General features: G+C 36.2%; 1 protein-coding gene across 1 annotated transcript in view; it reads right to left on the bottom strand.

Annotated features, from left to right (window-relative positions):
• Window positions 1-25,465, bottom strand: part of MYO9A (myosin IXA) — a 401,408-nt gene that overhangs the window by 3,180 nt on the left and 372,763 nt on the right. Inside the window, exons 40-41 of the mRNA XM_077123892.1 lie at window positions 2,231-2,433; window positions 6-148 (exon numbers count right to left, since the gene is read on the bottom strand). Of these exons, the coding sequence (XP_076980007.1) occupies window positions 6-148; window positions 2,231-2,433 (346 nt within the window). The remainder of the gene's footprint in view (window positions 1-5; window positions 149-2,230; window positions 2,434-25,465) is intronic.

Below are 25,465 nucleotides of genomic sequence, written 5' to 3'. Positions count from 1 at the left end.
CTTACCTGATTTCTCAGAGATGGCACCTTTAGGTTCAATATTTAAATTTTCAGAGCTATCAGCAGTACCAATGGAAGCCTCAGATTCAAGAGTTTCATCATCAGAAGCACGGGGTTCCAGCACAAGCATCTCAAATGTTAGCTCCTCCCTATAAGACACAATCAGGAAATACATTAGCATTTGAAATAAAGTGGAAGGAAGATAACAGGAAAAAAGACCTTATATGAAAGCCGGTATTCTAAGTAGCAAGGACCATCACATTTCTTGTTGTCTCTAACCAAGACGGTGATGAGGACCTGAAAGTCAAGATATGAGTACAGACTAAAATTAGTGGCATTAAAGGACAAAATGAAAGACAGTGAAGACTAGAACCAATAATAGGGAGAGTAAGAGGTGGTTAGGAAAAGATGCTTCAGCTTTAAGATCTTTTGATAAAATGAATCCTGGCCTGATAATGAGGACATGTGGGTTCTAATCTCACTTTAAACTCATTCATAATGCATCATCAAAGTGCTTTCTTCTCTCTGGACCTCACTTTCTCAATCATAAAACAAGGAGACTAAAGTGGATAATCTCTAAAACTCCTTCCATCTCTTAACTTATTTTCCACCAGGTTTAATAACTACAAACTATACCTTCTACCCTGGCCACAGAGAGACATCAAGATGAAGAAAAATATTAATTGATCTTTTCTGTCCTTTGAGGCTTATGACACCCCCAGTTACAGTATTCTCTACTCCTCTTCATTACAGTCATTCACCTACTTCCCATCACGCCCACTCATAATCTTGCTTTCCCACTACTGCCTGATGTCATCCTGATCTATTTCAATTAATATCTTTGGAAAAACTCATGTCAGTACTCTAACCCCAAAGTTCCTTTATGTCTGCAACTTCCAACAGCCTTTTCCTCCACTTTATATAAGCAGCTTTTCCTCCCTGGGCAGATTCTGGAACTTGTCATTACCTAGAAATACGCCAGCTCTGAAACCAATTGCCCAAAACCTCCTTATCCTTCCAGTTCTTCCTGCATCCTTTGTCAAATCCATTCCCTATCACAGTACTTTTAGCTACAACTTCTAGTCTACCTAATTTGAAATTCATGGGTAATCTTTTCAAGGACAGTCTCACTATCAACTCATTGCTGCAGTTACAACCGCCATAAGCCACATGCATTCCCAGCTCTCAGGCTTATTTATACTTTTTCTTTTTGGGGGGAAGGTCTTTCTTCTTCCTAGCAAATTCCTACTTATCCTTCAAGATCTCTGATACCATCTTCATCAAAACTGAATCAGGTCCTCTCTCCTTCTTTTCATAGCACTCTTGTATCAAAGAGCCAGTCTCTGATCAATATGTAACACTTTGCTTTATCATGTTCTTCATAACTCTGCCTGGGCTGCTTTTTCAGCCTGTTCAAATTACAAAATCAATTCTGACAATTAAAAAGTACTTTAACAGCCACCTATCCCCTCATGGATCATGCTATCAGACCTGGGATCCTCGAACTCAGAAACAACAATCTCCTTTGTATTTAAGACTCATCATCATCAGCCAGATCTAGTATACAGTACCCTCAGAAAGGACCACGGGATGTTCATATTATCTCCAAGGTATAATGCCACCCCACCACTGCCCCAGGGATGATGCAGATCACAGGGCTTCTTAGTTGCCTCTATTCTAAGTTGCAGCTCATTTCCCTACCCAATGTCCCAGCACCTAATAGGGCAGCTTCCTTACCCTGACCATTCAGTTGCTGGTCCCATGGCCAAACTGATCTTCCAATAACCTTTCTTCACGGAACTGTAAATAATGCCCATTCTTGAAAGGGAATTTGTCTTTGTCTGGGAACCTTTATTCCTCCTTTGCAAAAAAATCTGTTCATTGAGGTTGATCTCTGCCCTTTCAGGACTTTAGTAGCTCACTGTGGATCTCCACTGCTTTTTCCAGCTGAATCTTGACTAAGATTGACATACCTCTTCAATAGTGTGTCCTCCTCCCTATCAGCTCTCTAGAATCACCAACTCATGGAACTTCTTTACTGAGGTGAAAAACTTTCATACTGCTATCCAAGTACAGGGATCATGTCATTGTCATCTCCATATCCCCTGTGCCACCTGACATAGTGCTTAATGTGGAAGAGATATTTAATAAGTAATGAAAAATAAAGAAAGGATAAAAGGAAGGAAATGACAACAGAATACTGATCTTTTCCCTTCCTCCTGGAAACTTACTTCTCTTTCTGTAGGTTCTCAATCTGCTCTGTCAGTACTCTCTCCTCCTGCTGCATAGCTGCTTGCTGTTGTTCTGTGATGTCAGGCTCCATGGCTGCCTCACCAGTCAAGGTCTCTTCTGGGACATCAGACATGGAGGGCAACCGAACTAGAACAGGAGAGGATGGACTTGGATAGTTTCCTCGACGATTACACCCCTTTCCCTGCAGAAAAAAATCATGTTAGAAAGTAAGTTGAGTGACTACATCAGTTTTATGTGGCCCATTTAGGATAACAAGTAGAAAGAATAAATGTAAACATTCTGTGAGGCCTAGGATATTTGGTGAGGCACCAAATATTGAACATATTTATCTTAAATATTTCTTGTTAATGTGCTGAAAAATGGATACTTCAGTGGGTGGAAGTGCAGGAACACATTGTGTACTGCCAAGAAATTCTTTAAATCTAAGGTGCATCCATTTTATATATGTGGCTTTTTAGTTTAAAATTAATTAAAAGTAAATACCCAGTTCTGCCATTACACTAGCTATATTTCAGGTTTTTAATAGTCACAGATGGATACTGGCTGCCATATTGGACAGTGGAGATAGAGAACATTTCATCATCAAAGAAAGTTCTACTGGATAGCAGTGCTCTATAACTTTAACCCTGGGATACACAATCCCTCTAGAAAGCCCACAGCAATATGTCCTGAAACTCGGTTTTGAGGAAAAACAATGTAGCCATTTATATACTGTACCACAACATTGAAACAGATTATCTGCTACTTACTCAAGAAACTTCTGATTTTGAGATAAGGAAAAAAACCTCATTGTTTTCTAAATTGGTTACCTTGAATATGTGACTCTAGCTATTTACAGGTTATTACAGGCTAGGTATTTCAGATTAAATCACCTGCTAAGAACTGGACCAAATATAAAAAAAACCAACATATACTTGAAGGCACTGGAAAGTTAGCAAGGTAGACCACGGAGTGGCTAGGCTAGCATTTAAGACTAAGTTACATTCCAGAAGTGGTGCCTGAGAGTCTCAGCAGAGCTTTTAACAGATTATAATAGGGGTTGGTAAAATTAAGGCCCATGGGTCAAATCTATGTCCTAATGTCTATTTTTATAAATAAAACTTTACTGGAATATACTGAAGCTCATTCATCCATATATTGTCTATAAGCACTTTTGCAGAACAATGACAGAGATTATTGTTGTGACAGAGAACGTATGGTCTACAAAGCCTAAAATATCTGCTTTCTGATCCTTTGTAGAAAAGTCTGACAAGACTTGTGGTAGAGAATAAAAAATGGAGTTTAGACCCAGTCAACAGTGTAGACTACTACTACTTATGAATAGGGAGGCTAAATATAGTTAAGATGTCAATTCTCCTCAAATTGATCTACAGATTCAACACAGTACCAATCAAAGTTCCAACAACCTACTTTTAAGATTTGGAAAAGCTAATTACCAAATTCATCTGGAAGGGAAACAGACACCGAATAGCTAAATGCATCCTGAAAAAGAACGAAGTGGAAGGATTAACACTCCCTGACTTTAAAACCTTTTATAAAGCCACAGTGGCCAAAAGAGCATGGTACTGGCACAAAAACAGAAGCACTGACCAATAGAATTGACCTGAGAGGGCAGAAATAGACCACCAAATCTACAGTCAACTGATTTTTGACAAGGTCCCCAAATCCTTTGAAGTGGGACAAAATATTCTTTTCAATAATTGTGCATGGAAGAACTCGATATCAATAGCCAAAAGAATGAAAGACGACCCCTAATTTATACCCTACACAAAAATTAACTCAAAGTGGATCAAAAACCTAAATACAAGAACTAGTACCATAAAGCTTCCAGAAGAAAATGTAGGGGAATACCTTCAAGACCGAGTAATAGGAGGTAGCTTCCTAAACTTCACACCCAAAGCAAAAGCAACAAAAGAAAAAATAGATAAATGGGAACTCCTCAAAATCAAATGCTTCTGCACCTCAAAAGACTTTGTCAAAAAGGTGAAGAGAGGCGCAGGCCACGGTGGCTCAGCAGGCAGAGTGCTTGCCTGCCATGCCAGAGGACCCGGGTTTGATTCCCAGTGCCTGCCCATGTTAAAAAATTAAAAAAAAAAAGATGAAGAGGTAGCCAACTCAATGGGAGAAAATATTAAGAAATCATATATTGGACAAAGGTTTGATTTCCTGTACATACAAATAAATCATATGAACTCAACAACAAAAGGACAAACAACACAATTATAAAATGGGCTAAAGCTATGAACAGGCATTTTTCTGAACAGCAAGTACAGACGGTTCAAAAGCACATGAAGAGATGCTCATTTTCATAGGCTATAAGGGAAATGCAATCAAAACAATGAGATACCACCTCACACCTATAAGAATGGCTGCTGTTAAACAAACAGGAAACTATAAATGTCGGAGAGGATGTGGAGAAAACAGGACACTTATGCACTGCTGGTGGGAACGTATAATGGTGCAGCCACTATGGAAGACTGTTTGGCGCTTCCTTAGAAAACTAAATGTCGACTTGCTCTATGACCCAAAAATAGCACTACTTGGTATATACCCAGCAGAGCTGAAAGCAATGACACAAACAGATATTTGCACACTGATGTTCATAGCAGAATTATTCACAAGTGCCAAAAGATGGAAACAAATCAAATGCCCACCAACAGACGAGTAGATCAACAAAGTGTAATATATACATATGATGGAATATTATGCAGCAGTAAGACAAAATGATGTCCTGAAGCACATGAGAAGATGGATGAGCCTTGAGGACATAATGCTGAGTGAAATTATGCAGACACAAGAGGATAGATACTGTATGATTCCACTTTTATGACCAGCATAAAGGTATAATCAAAGGCTTATATTAAGAATATAGGGGACTTAGAGATACATAGAAGCTAGAGACAGATGAACCGTTAGCTAATGAGGTTGAATCCAATGTAAGGGAATAGATAAGAGTGAAGGTGGTACTCTAGTGGGTCTATAAGTAATATTACCATATTGAAGATAAACAACATTGAAAGAGGTTGGATAGACCTATATGTCTCACTGATTAACTCTAAAAATATGGATTCGCAAGAATTATTTCAAAGATACGGTTCTTGTACAAAGAGTGTTTAAGTCCAGGGTACGGGGCGGGGAGGGGAACTGCTATTGCATGCTATGAGCTATGTTCAGAAGGAAACAATCAGCACTACCACAGCAACAGCAGAGGTAAATAATGGGGGGAGGGATAAGAGTTAAGAGGAGGTTTAGATTTCTTATTTGGTGAAGGTGTGCTTATTGGTTTTCTTTCTTGTGGGAACAATGAAATTATCTAAAATTGAGAATGCTGATGGACTGTGGACTTGGGCCCTATACATGTTGCCTGATGAATGCAGGTGGCTGAAGGATGCACTGATGAAAAGTACATTGGCGAATGATGGTGTATACTTATGAACGAAAGTTGCGCTTCTGAAAAAAAGGAATGAAGTCGTGAGGCATGTAACAATGTGAATGAACATGTGAGACAAAATAAGTCTGAAACAAAAGATCAAGAATGGTATGGTCATCTTTAGAAAATGCTTATAAGAAAACAGGGTCCTAGATTGTAAGCTTTTAGACATTAAGTCCAGAGTGATGATTATTATTTCTGGGCTTTGAGAGGCTGTTTTATATATATAACCTGATACTTAAGAGATAAGAACTAAGCCGAACAGGTTGGGGTTAAAGTAATTCAGAACATAGGCATAAGGAAGACAGTGTCCATATTTTAGGACCACACATATTCTGAAACACAGGGAGCCCAGAATAAGAAAGAGGCCCTTTAATCCTGTATAGATTATTGTAATGCCTGGATACATCCTACAGTATATTAAGCAGATAATAAAAAAGTATTGGCAAGGTCCCCTGAGGGATGGGAGAAAGAATATGGAACTATTAAATCTTACCATCAGGAAATCCCCTGAAACTGTGTCAAACTTTAGGGACACCCAAATCTGTAGGAAATGCCCTCGATCAGGAGGTTTACTCTTGTGAAGCTTATGTGGGTAGCAGAGAAACATAGACTACCTATAGGCATGCCTAAGGGTTATTTCTGGAGGACCTCTCCAGAAAAAATTGCTCTCTCCCCCATGTGGAATATGACATCCAGGGGTCAAAGTCTCCCTGGCGACGTGGGAGATAACTCCCTGGGATGAATCCAGACCTGGCACCATGGGATCAACAATTCCATCCTGACCAAAAAGGGGAAAAGGAGTGTAACTAATAAAGTACCAGTGGTAGAGAGAGTTCAAATAGAGTTGAGACATTACTCTAGAGGTTGTTCTTACACAAGCTTCAGTTAGACTTTGCTACCTATCATAACCTGCCAACCTCCAACCAGAACCATTCCAGCCAATCTTAAAGAACACCTAGGGCAATATATAAGATTCCACAAGTGTTCCATGTACTAGAGTAATTTTCCAGAAACCTACAACCTCCAGATGGGTCCCTGGTCTAGATAAGTCCTGAAACAGCCCAGCCTCTCCAGAACATCAGATAGTTCCATCTCCCTACCCCATATTACTGACAGACCCTTACAATATGAAAAATTTAGAGCTGCCGTAGCTGAAACACCCTAAAGAGAGGGATGAAAAGATCAAAGGTGATGGTGGAGTTATACAGAGAAGATAAGATTTAACAAATGAATAAGAATGCTGAATTGTTAAACTGGTATCTCTTTTAGTCCCCAGTATTTTAGAACAGCTAGAAGTAAAAACCTAAAATTGTGAAATTGTAACCCATGTCAAATTCTGAAATATGTTCTACAGCTAATTGTGGTGCTGTGCTTTGAAATTTATAACTTCTTTGTATATACGTTATTTTTTCACAAAAAAAAAAAAGAAGGAAAAAAAGTCGATTGTGATGACAAAAAAATATTCAAACACTCTAGCCTCCTATATTCTGGAGCAGCTAGAAGGAAAAATATGAGAGGACTGTATAGTAGCCCATGACAAACTCTGGGATCTGTCCTTTAACTATTTGTTGAAGAGTGCTTTGAAAACTAATGCTTTTTTATTTCTTTACTTTGTATATATGTTATACTATATAATAAAAAAAAGTTTAAAAAAATGAGCTGTAACTAACACAAGACTATAGATAAGGTTTATACACATGATGTTTTTAGTTAAATAAAAGTCAGGTAAAAAATAATACATGTTTTATGGTCCCATTTATATAAAGTTCAAAAATAGGCAAAACAAAATTACAATGTATAGGAATATAGTCTTTGGTGGCAAAACAAAGAAAATGGAGGAAGCGATTAACATAAAAATTAGTTGACTGCTTACCTTTTGGGTGGGAGGGGTGGACTGTAACTAGAAAGGGAAAAAACAGAATTTCTGGGGGTGCTGGCAATATCCTATTTCTTAACCTGAGGGTGGTATGTGGATGTTCACTTTATAGTACTTCATTATGCTGTGCATTTATGTTTCTGTAAATATTTCTTTGAGAATTCTTTTTCAAAGTTAGCCATTTATTCAGATATATAGATATCCTTTGAAGATATGAATGGAGTAATAAAGTGACAAATTTCTGATTTGATTTTGGGAAGAAAGAATGAAGAAGAACTATCTCAAAGGGTTGTTTAAAGAGCATTCATGTTAACTCATACAAAGCTAAAACAAGTAAAGATGAAAATCAGGACTACTAGATCAATACTCCACTTAAAGTTCAAAGATCAAGAAGTAAAGAATAAAAAAAAAGAAGTAAAGAATAGATTACAAAAATGACTCAAAAAAGATCAGTCTGCAAATTTAACAAAGGATGGCCTAGAAGAAAGATGGCACCTGTGTGTGTCTACATGTGTGTGTGTGTGGGGGGGTATATATTTATATATATAATAACTATGGAATGGAGGCAGAGAACAAGGGATTGGAATTAGCATTAACTCAGTGCTAAAGTTGATTACAACTGGTCAGCACAATATTATAAATTCCACGATGTCTTTCATTTGATTACAAATTAATTACCAAAACTTAGTATGATACAAAAGCTCTGGAGAGCTGGAAAAAACTGAGCTTATTTCTAGTATCCATTTCCCAGTGTTCAATAAAAGGATTGTCTTTGCTCAGTGTTTGTATCATCACCTAGCTGCCTAAGTTAGGCTATTGGTTAGCTAAGAATTACTTAACAGGGCTGAAGAAAATAAAGTAGGAGCCCTGATCGTTTTTAGGAAAAAAGCATTAAACAAAGATGAAGTAAAGTTGAAACTCCTAGAGCTCAGAATTCTCTTGCAAAGTTCAAAGAATGTGATTTTTTAAAAGTTGTTTACACAGAGCTTTTAGAAACATGGGGAAAAGTTCATATTAAGAACAGGACATAAAATTATTTACCATGGGTTTTAAAAATCAACAGCAGCTTGAATGTTCTGTAAACCTACAACTTCTCTAATAAAGAAAAAGAAATATTCTAATAGTAAAAATTAGTAGAATGTACAAGCACACCAAATGATTAACAGTTTTCTGTGAATGGTAGGATTATGAATAATGTCCTTTACTCTCTATATTTTTCTGTACCTTTCAATTTTCCACAATAATCATTAATTTTATCATTTTCAAAATGTATTTTGTTCAGATCAGTAATCACTGTATATTCTCTTTCAGTGGTTTTTACCCCAAAGTTCTTTTGCACCATCAAAACAAATATCAACACAATGAACAAATATTTTCTTGTTACTAGCACAAAAATAGATTTCACCTTGCAGACCTCCTTAAAAGTGTGGATAACACTTGAGAAGTGATTTATAGTATCCTATGTTTCATTTTTCATTGGGTAGCTAGTCTTTTACCTATCTATTTACAGGGGCTGCTCTTTGCTAAGGAAAATTAGACTTCGTAAAATGAATCGCAGATATTTTCTCATGGGGCGTTATCTCCCTTTTCCTTGCTTATGGTCATTTTTGTCATACAGTAAACTTGATTTTTATGTTGAACCTACATAATCATCTTCAAATATTGTGTTATGGTTAAAATTTCATTAATTCATGATTTAGTATCATACACATGACTCAAATTTCCAATTCCTTACAGCACATTAACAAAGTTATTAGGAAAAACTTCACTCCCACTACCAAAGAAGTCATAGAGCATACAAAACTTTGACAGAGAAAGCCAAGCTCAGAAAGCAATTGAAGGGCGGGCCGCGGTGGCTCAGCGGGCAAGAGTGCTTGCCTGCCATGCCGGAGGACCTCGGTTCGATTCCCGGCCCCAGCCCATGTAAAAAACAAACAAACAAACAAAATATAATAAAACAAGAAAATGTTTAAAGATGTTTCTCTTCCTTCCTTCCTTCCATCCTTCCTTCCTTCTCTCTGACTTTCCTTCCCTTCCTCCCTCTCTCTTAAAAAAAAAAAAAAAAAAAAAAAAAAAAAAAGAAAAAAAGAAAGCAATTGAAGACATTATCATGCCTATGGAAAGTTAACTTCTCAGCTTGTATAGAAAAATAAACTAGCAGTTGATCAAAATCACCCCTTTAAGGGAGGAAGTGGCTTCCCTTCTTCTTTAAACTATGTTTTTGTTATTTTTAAAATGGCTTTTTAAAAATGATTGATTAAAAAAAATTCCTCTGAATTGTATAATAAGCAAGATTCAGGAACCATGGACTTGGAGAATGAATTAATTTAATCACACTTAGCAGCATCTTTCTCTCCTGTTCTTCACTATAAGTTTTTGCTTTCTGGAGGTTGAGTGCTTTAGTTTCTTCGTTAGCCACTTGGGTCTGTTTTCCTTTTGTTCTTGTCTCCCTTTTGGTACTTTCTTTTTCCCCTAAAAATTTATCTTTTCTGCTACCTTTCTGGCTTTGTTTCAATTTTTGCAGGAGAGGGTTAACTGATAATCTTGCTGATTTCCTTTTGGGATCCGTAACTGCCTTTCAACTGAAATGATTTTCCTCTTGGGCTTCTTCACAGTATTTTGACAGAGGTAAGGTGCTTAAGTGCCCACAGGCAGCAGCACAGTGAGAAGCTCTGCAAAGCTAAACTGCCTAGATTGAAAGTGAAAAGATGGAAATAGATGTTCTATGTAAGCTGGAGCTAAAAGAAAGCACAAGTATTCTATAGTAATATTAGATAAAATAGATTTTAAATGCTATGAGAGATTTTCATGTTAATCATAAAAACATTTGTACCTTTGTATTTTCTTGAAATAAACTTGAAAATGTTCAGTAACATAGGTTAACATTAGCAAAATTGATGTTTTTAATAATGTTCTACTTCATATTTTGAAAATGTACAGTTTTGATAGTTAATTAAATGGTAATTAAGTTAGGGTTTAATATTTAGAATTCAAGAAACTCTGATATCTGTATCTCTAAATTTTTTTCTGGTTTACCTTAATTTTAATTTGGTTTACGAAACTTACTGTACAGCACAGGCTTTACAATGATTATATTTTATTTAATATGCCGACAGATAAGCTAACCAAGATATTCACTTTTGGTGGTTAAGATTTTCATACATAAATTGTAAAAACAATTGTATCTTTATATTTTACTGAAATTTTGTTATTTTGAGAACTGTCATAGTTTTGAAAGCTAATCAAATGATATTTAAGTTAGTGTTGAATATTTAGAATTTAAGAAATTCTATTTATATATACATTTGCTTTTACAGTAATAATTTTGAATTACTAATAATTTTTAATAATTGTGAATTTACAGTAATAATTTTGAATTTTGAGTTAATGGACTAAACTCACTAATTAAAAGACAGATTGACAGAATGGATTAAATAATATGATCAATCTATATGCTGCTCACAAGAGATTTATCTTATACTCAAGGATACAAACAGATAAATGTGAAACAATGGAAATAGATGTTCTATGTAAGCTGTAACCAAAAGAATGCACAAGTTGCTATAGTAATATTAGAAAAATTAGATTTTAAATATTGTAAGATATTCATGTTATTTGTAAAAACATTTTTATCTTTATATTTTCTTGAAATCAAAAACTTAAAAATCTTCAGTAACAGGTCATTACTATTGCAAAGGTGATGCTTCTAATGACTTTGTATGTGATATTTTGAGAATGTATACAGTTTTGAAAGCTAATCAAATGGTATTTAATTTAGTGTTTAATATTTAGGATTTAAGAAACGCTGATATCTGTATCTGTACATTTTTTCCTTGTTTGCCTTAATCTTAAATTGGTTTATGTAACTTATTGTACAAACAGAGGCTTTAAAATGATTAGATTTTGTTGGGAATGCCAAAAAATAAAGTTCACAATAAAGAGCCAAAAAAAAAAAAAAAGAAAAAGAAAAAAGCTAGACTGCCTTTGCTGTACTTTTAGTATCTCTTACATTTTTATAGTCTTTGATTCATTTGGAACAAATGCCTATCCATTTCTCCTGTACCATTTTTTAAATGATAAACCCTTGAAATGCCACTCACTTTAATCTTTTATAACCATTTGTTATTTTTCTTTGTTAGGATTTTCAAGTTATTCCGCTTCCTTATTTTCTTCTTATGAATTTTAGTATCAACTTGTCAAGCTGCCCTCCCCACGAAAATTATGTTACTATTTTTACTGAGATCACATGTGTAGGTAAAGGTGGCAAAACTCTGTCCTCCTCTGTATAAGAATTTGATCTTTAGTCAACTTTTTAGCGCAGGACCACTGGAAACCTGATAAAGGTAATATGTAAATGATGTTACTAGGTGATAGTGCCTCTGGTAAAAATCACTGTGATATGGCAAACTGCATCTGGACAATAGGGAACTATAAATAAATTATAAAGAGTTGGTAGATAGCCATATATTTGGAGTTCTCTGAATGTGGAGTCTGTTATAATTGGAGATATTCCCTGCAGGGACTTGGGAACTATGTCTACAGAATTACTACAAGTGATATTGACTCTTGTTGGGAGTATGAAACTTCTAAGACAGAATCGTTCCCGCACACACCACAGGATTTCTTCTCCTTGCAATGAGCTGTCACTTGCGAGGTCAAATGTAACTCCCTGATTGCTGTACAGCAGCATGGACTGATACAACATCTCTGGCAAACAGGAAATCTTGTGCTGTCTGTTGGCATGCTGTTTCCTGTCCCCTATTCTTTGAAGCAATTTTGACGTCAACTGTAGTCTTAAGAATCTGAACGTTTAGCTGAGCCTAAGACCCCTCTTTTGCATCTTGGTGGTCACTAGAACAATAAATGAATAGATTCATTTAGGAAGAAGTATTACCTTCATAAAACTGTCTTCCTTTCCAAATGCATTTGTTCAGTCTTCTTTTATAACCTTTATGGTTTTAATGCTTTCTTGATATAAATCTTCCATATTTCTTGCTAAGTGTGTTTCTTGGTATTATGTTGTCAGTAAAATTCCTCTTCGAAACCGTTTATGTCAGATGTTTTTATGGGAGGAAGCCCTAAACATTTCTCTCTTTTCTTTGGCAATCATCTGTCGATAGTCCTGTCTATTTTGTGGAGGCAATTTTAGCTAAATACATTGTTCTAGAAAATTATTCATTTTCAAATGAATCCATCTGTTTATAGTCTCTTCTATTTTCTGCAGGCAATTTTGGCAAAATATATTGTTCTAGAAAATTATCCATTTTCAAATTTACCTCAGAGTTTAAAAATGTTGTAGTAAGCACCCTCCAAGAGGGTACCTTGATGATTCTCTCCTCTTGGTATTCACTTCCTTGTGTAGTCCCCTTCCACAATGAAGAGGGCTGACCTGTGTGGTTACTATAGAAATGATGGAGTGTGGCTTTTAAGGCTAGGGTTTAAAAGACATTCTGGCTTCCAGCTTGCACTCTCTTGGATCACTTCCTCTGAAAGAAGCCAGTTACGATATTGTTTAGACACTCAAGCCACCCAATGAACAGAACTAAAGATTCCTGCTAACAGTAAGCATCAATAAGCCAGGACTATGAATAAGCAATCTTAAATGCAAATAGTACAGCCCAATAAAGCTTTCAAATAACTGAGATCCCAGCCAACATTTTAAGTTGTATATTCATCACCATGATCACCTCTCAGAACATTTGCATCAATTCAGAAAAAGAAATAAAAGGAAAAATGAAAAAAAATTGTATGTACCATATCCCCTCCCCCTCCCCCTCACTGATCACCAGCATTTCAATCAACTAAATTTATTTTAACATTTGTTTCCCTTATTATTTATTTTTAATCCATATATTTTACTTGTCCGTTGATAAGGTAGATCAAAGGAGCATCAGACACAAGGTTTTCACAATCACACAAGTCACATTGCAAAAGCTGTATCATTATACAATCATCTTCAAAAACATGGCTACTGGAACACAGCTCTACATTTTCAGGCAGTTCCCTCCAGCCTCTCCATTACACCTTAACTGAAAAGGTGATATCTATTTAATGCATGAGAATAACCTCCAGGATAACCTCTCCACTCTCTTTGGAATCTCTCAGCCATTGACACTTTCTTTTGTCTCATTTCTCTCTTTCCTCTTTCGGTTGAGAAGTTTTTCTCAATCCCTTGGTGCTGAGTCCCAGCTCATTCGAGGATTTCCATCCCACATTGCCAGGAAGGTTCATACTCCTGAGAGTCATGTCCCACACAGAGAAGAGGAGGGCAGTGACTTTGCTTGTCGTGTTGGCTGAGAGAGAGAGGCCACATCTGAGCTACAAAAGAGGTTCTCTGGGGTTGACTCTTAGGCCTAATTTTAAGTAGGCTTAGCCTATCCTTTGCAGGGTTAAGTTTCATATGAATAAACCCCAAGATTGGGGGCTCAGCCTATTGCTTTGGTTGTCCCCACTGCTTATGAGAATATCAGGAATTCTCTACTTGGGGAAGTTGTTGTTAATAAGTTTTTAAGGAAATAAAAAATTTCTTTGAAATTGTTTTTGCTATATCCCACAGACTCAGATTTGTAGTGTTTTTACTTCATTTTAAATATTTTAGTAACATATATTCAACCTAAAATTTTTCCGTTTAACTACATTCAGATAAAAAAGTCAGTGGCGCTAATGACATTCATGATGTTACACAAACATCACCATCATCAAAGCAGTGTTTCATTTTTTAGTTACTTGATGATTTCAGTTTCTCTTCAGGGGTACAGAATTACATGTTTACACACATTAGATCAACCTTCTTATAACTAGGTTCTTTAAACAGATTCACTTGAAGTGATTTTTCTCTGGAACTTAAAAATGAAGGCACTACCAGAATAAGGAAGAGGTCCTTTAATCCTGTATAGATTAATGCAATCCCTGGATACATCCTAGAGTATATTAAGCAGATAATCAAAAAGTACTGGCATGGCCCCTTGAGGGATGGTAGAAAAAATATGGAACTATTAAATTTTACCATCAAGGAATCCCGATACTGTGTCAAACTTTAGGGATACCCAAGTCAATAGGCCAAGCCCTTGATCTGGAGGCTTACTCTTCTGAAGCTTATGTAGGTAGCAGAGAAGATTAACCGACCTATAGGTATGCCTAAGAGTTACTCTGGAGGACCTCTTTGGGTGCTCAGATATGGTCTCTCTAAGCCCAACTCTGAAAGTGAAATCATTGTCCTCCCTGCAATGTAGGACATGACATATAAGGATTAAAGCCTTCCTAACGAAGTGGGAGATAACTCCCAGGGATGAGTTTGGCCTTGGCACCAGGGGATCAACAATTCCATCCTGACCAAAAGGGAGCAAAGAAGTGTAACTAATAAAGTAGCAGTGGCAGAGAGAGTTCAAATAGATTGGAGAGGCTACTCTGGAGGTTGCTCTTATGCAAGCTTCAGTTAGACATTGCTACCTATCAGTTAGATATTGCTACCTATTATAACCTGCCAACCCCCAACTAGGACCATTCCAGCCAATCCTAAAGAACACCCAGGGCAATATATAAGATTCCACAAGGGTTCCATGCACTAGAGTAACTTTCCAGAAACCTACAACCTCCAGATGGGTCCCTGGACCACATAAATCCTGAAAACTAGAGGGCCCAGCTTCTCCAGAACATCAGCTAGTTCCATCTCCCTACTCCGTATTAATGACAGACCCTTCCAACATGAAAAAGTTAGAATGGCCATAGCCCAAACACCCCTAAAGAGAGGGACAGAAAGATCAAAGTTGATGGTGGAGTTATACTGAGAAGATAGGATTTAACAAAATGAATGACTGCTGAATCATCAAATTGATATTTCTTTTAGTCTTCAGTATCTCAGAGCAGCTAGAAGTAAAAATCTAAAATTGTGGAAGTGTAATTCATGCCAAACTCTGAAATATGTTCTACAACTAATTGTGGTGCTGTGCTTTGAAATTTATAGCTTCTTTGTATATATGTTATTTTTCTCAAAAAAGAAAAGAAAAGTCAATTGTGATAATAAAAAAAAATTTTGTTTTCTAGCCTCCTATATTCTGGAGAAGCTAGAAGGAAAAATCTGAGAAGGAATGGAAGCCCATGACAAACTCTGGGACCTGTCCTGTAACTTCTTGAAGAGTGCTTTGAAAACTTGCTTTTTTCTTTCCTTGCTTTGTATATATGTTACATTATACAATAAAGATTAAAAAGAAAAAAAGAAGGCATTCTCTAGTTAAAAACAAACTTCCCTGGGTTCCTGGTCCAGTAAGTCCTGAAACCTTGCCCATCCTCTCCAGAACATCAGATAGTTCCATCGTCCTACCCCATATTAGTGACAGACCCTTCCAATATCAAAAATATAGAACTGCCATAGCCCAAATGACCGCAATGAGAGGTACAGAAAGATCAAAGGTGATGGTGGAATTATACACAGAAGATAGGACTTAACAATTGCATATGAATGCTGAATCATTAAATTGATATCTCTTTTAATCTCCAGTACTTTAGAGCAGCTAGAAGTAAAAACCTAAAATTGTGAAATTATAACCCATGTCAAATTCTGAAATATGTTCTATAAATAATTGTAGTGCTGTGCTTTGAAATTTATAGCTTTTTTTGTATATATGTTATTGTTCACAAAAAAAGAAGGGGGAAAAATGTTGATTTGTGATGATAAAAAAGTATTTAAGTCCTCTAGCCTCCTATATTCTGGAGCAGCTAGAAGGGAAAATACGAGAGGATCATATGGTAGCCCATGACAAACTCTGGGATCTATCCTGTAACTATTTGTTGAAGAGCGCTTTGAAAACTAACGCTTTTTTATTTCTTTACTTTGTATATATGTTATAATACACAATAAAAAGTCATAAAAAAAAAAAAAAAAGGATTCCACAAGGATTCCAGGCACTAGAGTAACTTTCCAGAAACCTACAACCTCCAGATGGGCCCCTGGTCTAGGTAAGTCCTGAAATGTAGCCCAGCCTCTCCAGAACATCAAATAGTTTCATCTCCCTACCCCATATTAGTGACATACCCTTCCAATATCAAAAATTTAGAATTGTCATAGCCCTAACACCCCTAAAGAGAAGTATGGAAAGATCAAAGGTGATGGTGGAGTTATACATAGAAGACTGGACTTAACAAATGAATATGAATACTGAATCACTAAATTGATAACTCTTTTAGTCTCCAGTATTTTACAGCAAGCAGCTAGAAGTTAAAATCTAAAATTGTGGAATTGTAACCCATTCAAACTCTGAAATATGTTCTACAACTAATTGCGGCACTGTGCTTTGAAATTTATATTGTATATATGTTATTTTTCACAAAAAAAAGTCGACTGTGATGATAAAAAAACATTTAAGCCCTCTAGCCTCCTATATTCTGGAGCAACTAGAAGGAAAAAAATGAGAGGATTATATGGTAGCCCATGACAAACTCTGTGATCTGTCCTATAACCACTGGTTGAAGAGTGCTTTGAAAACTATTGTTTTTTATTTTTTTGCTTTGTATATATGTCATACTATACAATAAAAAAAAAATTTCCCTTTCATCCCCTGGCAAATGGTCCTGTTATCTGAGGATATTCTTTGGTTATACTTATTCAGAACCTTGAAGGAAGACCAAGGAGAAAATTTTCATGGTTGAAAAATAGTAACTAACATCAGCTCCCATTCCCTATCATAAAAATAAAAGACACAAAACAGCAAGACTTATAATACTTGCTAAAACTATAATGATATGAGACCACATGAGACCTAGCTCCATAGTGCTAACGTCTCAGTATATCTCAAAACCAAGAATATTTCGGTTTTAAGTTAAGGCCTTCCTTATGCAAAATTATATACCTAAGCTTCTATCCATTCTGAACTACATAGCTTTTCTTCTTCCACCTGATTACTTCAGAATCTTCTCTTAAGAAGCTTGTTACTTTTTCTATAGCCTTTCCCGGTAGTCCTCGGCAGAATTAAGGTTTTCCTTGGTACTCTCACCATACCAGGTACATATCCATCAGTCGATCTATTCACTGAGTTATTCTTCAATCCATCCCTACTTCTGGGAGATGCTTTCTAACATCCATAAATTCAGCCATCTAATTGTGTAGGTTTGCCATCCTTTGACTGAAGACATCAATAGATGATTCTACTATCTGTTCTTTCAAAGAATAATAATCTGAATCAGAAAACTTTAATTATTTGGAGTAGAATTCTTTGAGACAAGTCCATATACAGGCTTCCTAGATTGTTTATTGGGGGAATCATTTAATGTGGGTGTTAAAAGTGAAGATATCCTCTTTAAGTAATCCTCAGTTGGTCCTAACATTTCAATTTTTAGCCAAAGGTTTATGGAGATAACAATGAAGATGAGCAGAAGGTACACTATGAGTGTTAAAATGAATGAATGAGGCTTATGAAGAAAGTTTGTATTTCTTCTGAAAATGTTGTAAGGTTCAGGATGGACAAAGGATGCAAAAAGGAATGGCAAGGCATAGTCAATGGGGCACAAAGAAATTCAAAACAATGAGTTACAGGAAGCCTAAAAAGCTGAAGATTGAAGTTAGAGAGCTACGACTACTTCATTAATAGCAACGAAAGAATGGATTGCTCCAACTTTGACAAATCTGATGACTACGTACAGAAAGATAAATATTATTCTCATCAGGGACTCCTGATACTTTATGAAAACCCATGTATAGTAACTGGGATTTGTCCATGGATTAAATGTATAAGGAGAATAAATAAGTATTATCTAGACCGAATTGTATATTAACTAGCTAATGCACAAATCTCAAGATGCTAAAGCAGAAATTTTACCCCGCCAAAAAACAGCACTTTGGGTCAAGATTTAAAGATCACTGTGATGTATCCTTTGTTAAGTCATAAAAACAGGAAGCAAGGCATTGAATTATCAGACCACTTCCTGAGGAGTCTAAAGAAGAAGTCCTATATTCAGGAGTTATTTTGCATGGTGTTATAATAAGAGATCCATGCTTGTTAAAAAATCAGACCCCCTTATGCCTGTAGTTATGTTTCACCTTATAATGGGGATTAATTAGTACCCTATACACAGTCAATATGTGCTTGTGTAGATTTATGTCTTGCATACGAAAAGGAGCAATCCTCAAAAATTTCTGTGCAGTGCAATGAGCTGGCAGTGACAGGTGTACTCTAGTGACAGGTATTCTGCAAGTGTGGTCATTGAGTCCCTAAGGACTGTGGAGTGGTCCCTAAGACTGTTTCCAAGGCTCTGTGATATTAAACTATTATTATAATGATATCAAGATATTTGCCTTTTTCACTATGTTGGCATTTGAACTGATTATGCAAAAGCAACTGTGGGTAAAACTGCTGGCACTTTAGCGTAAATCAAGGCAGTGATATCCAATTATACTAGTAATCATCAGATTCTTTGCTCTCATGCATTAACAGTTTTAAAAAAGTTTCATGTTATTCATCAAAAAGTTCATCAATTCTTAACCCCTGATTACTTTTAATGTTTTGTGTGATGAAACATGGAAATTCATATAAAGTACTTCTGCTATATAATGATGGTTGTCTCAAATAAGAGTACTTGTGCAGCTGATTGAATGGCCAAACTGAACTGGATGCTTTATTCATGAAATACTACTTATAATAACTGACAAAGTATGATTATTTAGGCTTGATATTTTCTTTAAAAATGTATGATGGTAGCCTGCAATTTCAACTGACAATACATACAGTCGATGATAAAATTTCAAGCTTTCAAACAAAACTTAAAATTTTGGAATACTTCTAACTACTATTGTGAGTTAACAGTTCCCCAGTATTTAAATACTTTCCCGACAAGACTGGTGGTGATATAACAAACGGGATTTTTGAAGTTATCAGACTTGTCAACATTTCAAAGATCTGCTTGACTCAGTGAATTAATATTTTCTAAATAACCAATTCATGATATCTATAAAACCATGACTGACTACAAAATCTAATCAAAGTACAAAATAATCAATGGATTGCCACAAAACATGAAAAGTTAATTGATATGTTTCAAATTCCACGTTGCAACTAACGTATATGAAACTAAAAATAGTTGATATCCACAATTATATGAGCAATGAGATCAAAATTATACTGACTTTTAACAGATGTGAAATGTTTCCTCACCGTATATACCACAGCTCCTTAAGCTTGTTTTAATAGAATGAGTTTGAATCTCTTCACAGCAGTTTTAAAAGAGCTACAACCTAATCCCCTTTAGTAAAAGCAAAATTGAGGCTCCTTTTAACCTACAAGGCCAGCATACTAAGGAGGAGAAGGAAGCTCAGCTATGGATCAAGGCCCGCAGGCATGTCAGGAGGAAGGACTGAATTGTTTTAGGGGGGGCATCTGAGAAAAATTCATTGCTTCCTTCATAAAGAAATATTCCCAAGGAGAGTTATCTTTCTGGCCTTGTCCAAAACACCAGAGACTATGATAGACTAAATTACTTGTTGGAATGCTTCAATTCTCAATTATTCATCTATACCTTTGCCATGGTCTCAGGGTGGGTGTGATGGTTAGGTTCTGATGTCAACTTGGTCAAGCCATGAGGCTCAGTTGTCTAGTCAGGCAAGTAAGTACTGGTCTGACTGTTGCTGTAAGGATATTTCATGCCTGGTTGATAAACCGGAAGGCTGGTGTATGAATCATCAGTCAACTGACTGCATCTGTGGCTGATGACATCTGCCTCAACTAAGGCGTATCTCCCACAGCGACATAATCCAATCAGCTGAAGGTTTTTAAGGAAGAAGACAAACTCTTTCACTGCTTCTTCAGCCAGTGAATCTCTCCTGTGGAGTTCATACAGACCCTTTATTAGAGTTGCCAGCTTCCCAGCCTGCCCTATGGATTTTGGACTTTTCCATTCCTATGGATGCATGAGACACCTTTATAAATCTCATATTTACAGGCATCTCCTGTTGGTTCTGTTTCTCTACGGAACCCTGACTAACACAGTGGGTGAAGAATGTGCCCCATTTTTTATTTGCTTTCGCCAGTGGGATATCAGCAGATATGATGCAGGCAGAAGTATGCAAAGTTGAGCTTAATAACTCTTGTGATTCAGATGTCACCATGAGAAGAAAATATCCCAAACAGTTCAATGGCTCAGGAAGAATGAGAAATGCACAGAACAGAGCTAAATCTAATTGGTACCAAGCTGACATCAGCTGAATCCTGTGCAGATTTATAAATGGTAAATATATGCATGTTGTGTTACACCACTGAATTTTGGGATGGTTATGTATGTGAAAATGGCTAATGACCTTAAATTATCCCATGTATACTGACAGTCACATTCTAGAAGCTACCACTTGAGTAAATTCATTGCTTTCCCTAAGAAAGTCGGAAGTCTTTGGTGATGGATAAAGGTTTGATCACATTATTTCCTGGTTTAAAAACTTTTGATGGCCTCTCAAGGCTTAAAGGATAAAGTCCAAACTACCAAACCTGGAATTTAAGAACACAACCCTTACTTACTTGATCATGATTTCTTACCCATATTTCCTTTTCACCTTCTCACCAAAGAATCTTGTATTCTAGCCTCTGAAGTTTATCAGAATTTCAAAGACAGGACAAGTCACCCAACACTTCATGCTCCTATGGATTTAGTAAACTGAACTACAATTATTTTATCTTTACTAGACAGTTAATTTATTGAAGGCAGAGATCTTTGTGCCTAAAACAGGATAGTATTGTTATATTTTTGTCAAATAAATGAATGTGAATAAATGAAACGGAATCAAAATGTGGAGTGAAGGGGACAGGTCTCACTTGAGAAGAGAACGGAAAAGATGCATTTAAGTCACAATCTACAAAAAGAAGTCCCTCTAAATAAACATATTGAAATTAGCCTTATTTTTAACTTATTAAATTGTAAAAACTTTAAAATAATCTATAAATGAGTTTATGATACTGAATTTAGTTTGTTAGTGCTACAAAAATCTCCCTAAAATAATAAAAGAAATATAAAATATGAACACCTTATCACAAACTCATTAAAAATACATACAGAAAAAGTTCAAGGGAAATATAAATATCCTAAAATATTAAAAGACAATTATGGGCACTGTGACGGTGGCTCAGTGGCAGAATTCTTGCCTTCTGTGCCAGAGACCCAGGTTTGATTCCCTGCTCATGCAAACAAAACAAAACAAAACAAAAAAGACAGCCCATGATAATTTATTTCCTTCTTTTTGATAGTTTATCCTACCATTCCAATTTTCTACAATGAGCATCAAATAAGTATCCTCATGTGCTTTTAAGTGCAAATATAGTCTCAGACTTTCTACATGGCTGTTTTGAAGTACAATGTATACTGTAAGAGAAATAAATAATTTAACGATTTGAAAATACATTAATATAAATTTTAATTTCAAGTTCTGTAAGAAATTAATAAAAGGCACAAAGTGCATGGATTATTATGCAATAGGAACTAGTATGAAGCTTTAAATCTAAACTAAAAAAAGAAAGGGTGACACAAGAGTGAACTGAATCTATTTAGCATTCTATTTTTAAAATATAGAAATAAAGAAATAAAGTCCAAGCAGGAAAAATTATATAAGGAGTCATCATCATTCATTCTTACTGATCCTTCTGTACTTTATATTTTCTTAACACATAACCACCCTGATCATGCTGTCTATAAACTTTACTTTCCCTTTTCTCACATACAATCTTTTCACTCCCTCCTAAACAACAGTAATCCTTATACTTTCTTACTTTCTAACTTCTGCCTGTCATTCCCCAAAGAACATGACCGTCTCTTAGGCTTCCTGAAAAGAGTTTAGTTCCTTTACCAGATGTTACAACTGTAACTCTTCCACTCTTGTGGAATTCTGCTATACGGATTTCTCACATAAAATTTGTTTCTGGTTCTCCCCATCTTTGGGGAGATGCTCTTTTGACAAATACTAAGGAACTATTTCCTGCTTTTCTTTTGTCTACCTCACCACTGGCCCTGTGCACTTCCTGCTGAAGGGGAGATCTTTCTTCAGATTCATGTAATGCCACTTGGATATCACAGTGCTCTATGGGAGGGGGTTAGGGAAAAAGAGAAAGAGTAGGGGGCTGGCTGCGGTGTTACCAAAGGTAACACTACAAAAATACCCACTGGTTAGCATCACAAGCAATAAAAATGCTTCTGTATTCTGAGAAACTATTCATTGCCTGAATTTGATTCTTATTACTTTAAGTCACCTAAATGTGAATTTAGAAATTTGGCTTATTTTGAGATGGTCAGCTGTATAGCTTTAATCCTGCAGATCCAGTTATCAACATTAATATAGAACTACACTTGCTCCAAAATTGAGGCTAAAGCTCAAAGGTGAGTACAACTAAGCATCCATCCTCCTAACTTCAAGAAGCCAACAATATATGAAGCCAGCCTCTTCCTTCAGGACTTATTGACAGGCATCATTTTATTGAACCAGCCCTACCATCAATTTGTTGGTTACCTGTTTAGGCAAATGACATATTGATTTGCCTGTCTGTTATGTTCAGGGGGGAGAAGAGGAATAGGGAGAGGATGTAGTAGGGAAGCATCAGACAGAGAAGTGGGCAAGACTATCTCCTCCCTTGGGAGTTCTCAGTTCCCAAGAGCTGTGAAAAATGGAACAAAATTTGACCATGGGAGGTAGGTCTGATTGGGTAGAGTCTCAAGGGAAAAAAAGACAGACATGTCAGAGTCACATGGTATACAAGCCAAAAGTCAGGGTCTAGCCAGAAGATGAAACCAAATCTTATAAGGGACTTCCAGTGTTGATGGAAACTGAACAGGATCACAGGTTATTGTTAGCAGGACAAACTGGAGCCACTATTTATCTTATTTAGCCCATTTTCATTAAGCCAGTCTAACAGTGCTGAACAACCAAGAAAGAGGACTGCCATCTTAACATGGGGATATCATAAGAGAACTCCACTTTCTACATTACTCCTTCTGGTCTCAACACCACAGAGGGATAAAGCACCAGAAAGAGAGAGGACAGAAGTGTGGAACAAACAGAACCTGCCCTCCTACCCCTAAAGTTTCTAACCACAGTTTATGAAATCAGTCTGGGAGTAAGGAGAAGAGCAATGGATCAGGCTTGTGACTGAAGTTATGAACATGAAGAAGACTGAGTCTTAAATACTGGAGTGAGACTGAAACATCTGAAGATAACGGAATAGTGACAATATACTTTTAAGATAGGTAATATCCAGAAGAAAGGGGAGTCTGACATGGTAGATTCATGGCAGTTACTACACAAAAAGCAAACTTTGTATTTATACACAATAAATTGAGGAACCTCAGTGAACTGGTTACACTTAGATGGATGGTCTCCGAAATTAGTTTTCACATAGACTGATATTCTCAGCTTTCTTTATCTCCATTTCTTTTTCGTATAATCAATGGAATTGAAGAGGGGGACCAGCAATGAAAACCTGGTATAAGGTCTTTAATACTAGGATTTTTAAGCCTAGAGCCAGTCCATCAATTTGCTTACTCCTATTTACTACTCTGTCTTGATAAATTCTGTCTTGATAAATGATAAGCAGATTAAAAGTTACAGCTATATGCCTATGTCTGGGAAGACACTGGTAAAAGTCACAAATATGGGCTAATTAGCATCACTAATGATGGGGGTGCTGAAAGTAATAATAAATATTTCAAATAACTGAGTGGAGGATCTGGTGGGAGCAAAGGTCTTAAACATGAAATTAATTAGGTATTTCAATGCTTTCAACTTTCAACTTTCAACTTTTAATGATTCAACCAAAGAAGAAATCCATAAAGAAAATGCATTTTCCTAAGGAGTGAGCCAATCACTTTAAATGGCTTATCTGACAAAGAGGAAAACCCAGTAAATTGTAAATGAACATTGTTCAACTAAACTGCATAGAGGAAGGAACATGAAGAATTCAAAGAAAGAGAGTAAGAGAAAAGCAAGTGAAAGCTGATCAAAAAGTGGAACCTGAGTTGAGGCTGCACATAGACAGGCATGAATGAGAGACAGAGCAGAACAACTCCTGGGTGAATGAAAGACAACAATGTAAAGTGGCTATGATACATTGTAATATTAATACATACCGAGACTGAACTGCGGGTAATGCTCATAAATCTAACTGCAATTAGTACAGGTTTCTGGATTAGGAAGGACATGAAAAGGAAAGCAGAAGGTTAGAATGTACATGTCATTGACCCATTAAAAGAGAAGGTTTTATTTTTCAATGGGTTGAATATATCCGTCTTCTGCAGCATTGGCAAAAAAGTACAACTAATTCATGTACCTGCTTTGAAAAGTAGCTTTATAGTAAAAGGTTTCTTCCCTTACATTCTGAGTTGGGCCCTGTGCCAAAATGGACCTACTGGAACTAAACTCTTGAAAATTCATGCTACAAAAAAGGATTTCACTTTTAAATGGAGTTTCTGTTTGAAGTTCCTGGGTAAAAGATTTAGGTAGTACCTTATGATAAGCTTCAATTAATATCCAACTTCCTGGGAAAAGTCTATGATTATATTATTTTTAGAGAAGACCCTTCATTTTACTTAATCAACAAACACTTGTTGAACACTAGTCTGTTCTGGACAGTTAAAATAGTAAAGGAAGAAACAGAATTACCTTAATGCCAGTCTAAGCATAAAGTATGAAATATGAGAAAGTACTGCTGGAACTCTGGAAAAGCATGGGCATGATGATGGGGAAGACTGCTTCTCTTTAGAGATTAACTGCTGATCTAAGTGGGTGCTCATCACTAGAATTTTATTTCATAAATGACAAAAAAAAAAAAAAAGGAACAGCAAAAGGGCAATAATTAACTTAAAGTAGTAGTAGTTCTCCAGTTACTCGGATCCTATTGATTACTGGTCAGTAAGAACTGGAGTGATCTGTGTAAAGATAGTCACTGG

The sequence above is a fragment of the Tamandua tetradactyla genome, chromosome 12 (genome assembly GCF_023851605.1).
Source record: "Tamandua tetradactyla isolate mTamTet1 chromosome 12, mTamTet1.pri, whole genome shotgun sequence".
Classification (NCBI taxonomy): Eukaryota; Metazoa; Chordata; class Mammalia; order Pilosa; family Myrmecophagidae; genus Tamandua; species Tamandua tetradactyla.
The sequence above is the reverse complement of the archived record's forward strand: the minus strand, read 5'-3'. Positions and strand labels throughout refer to the sequence as shown.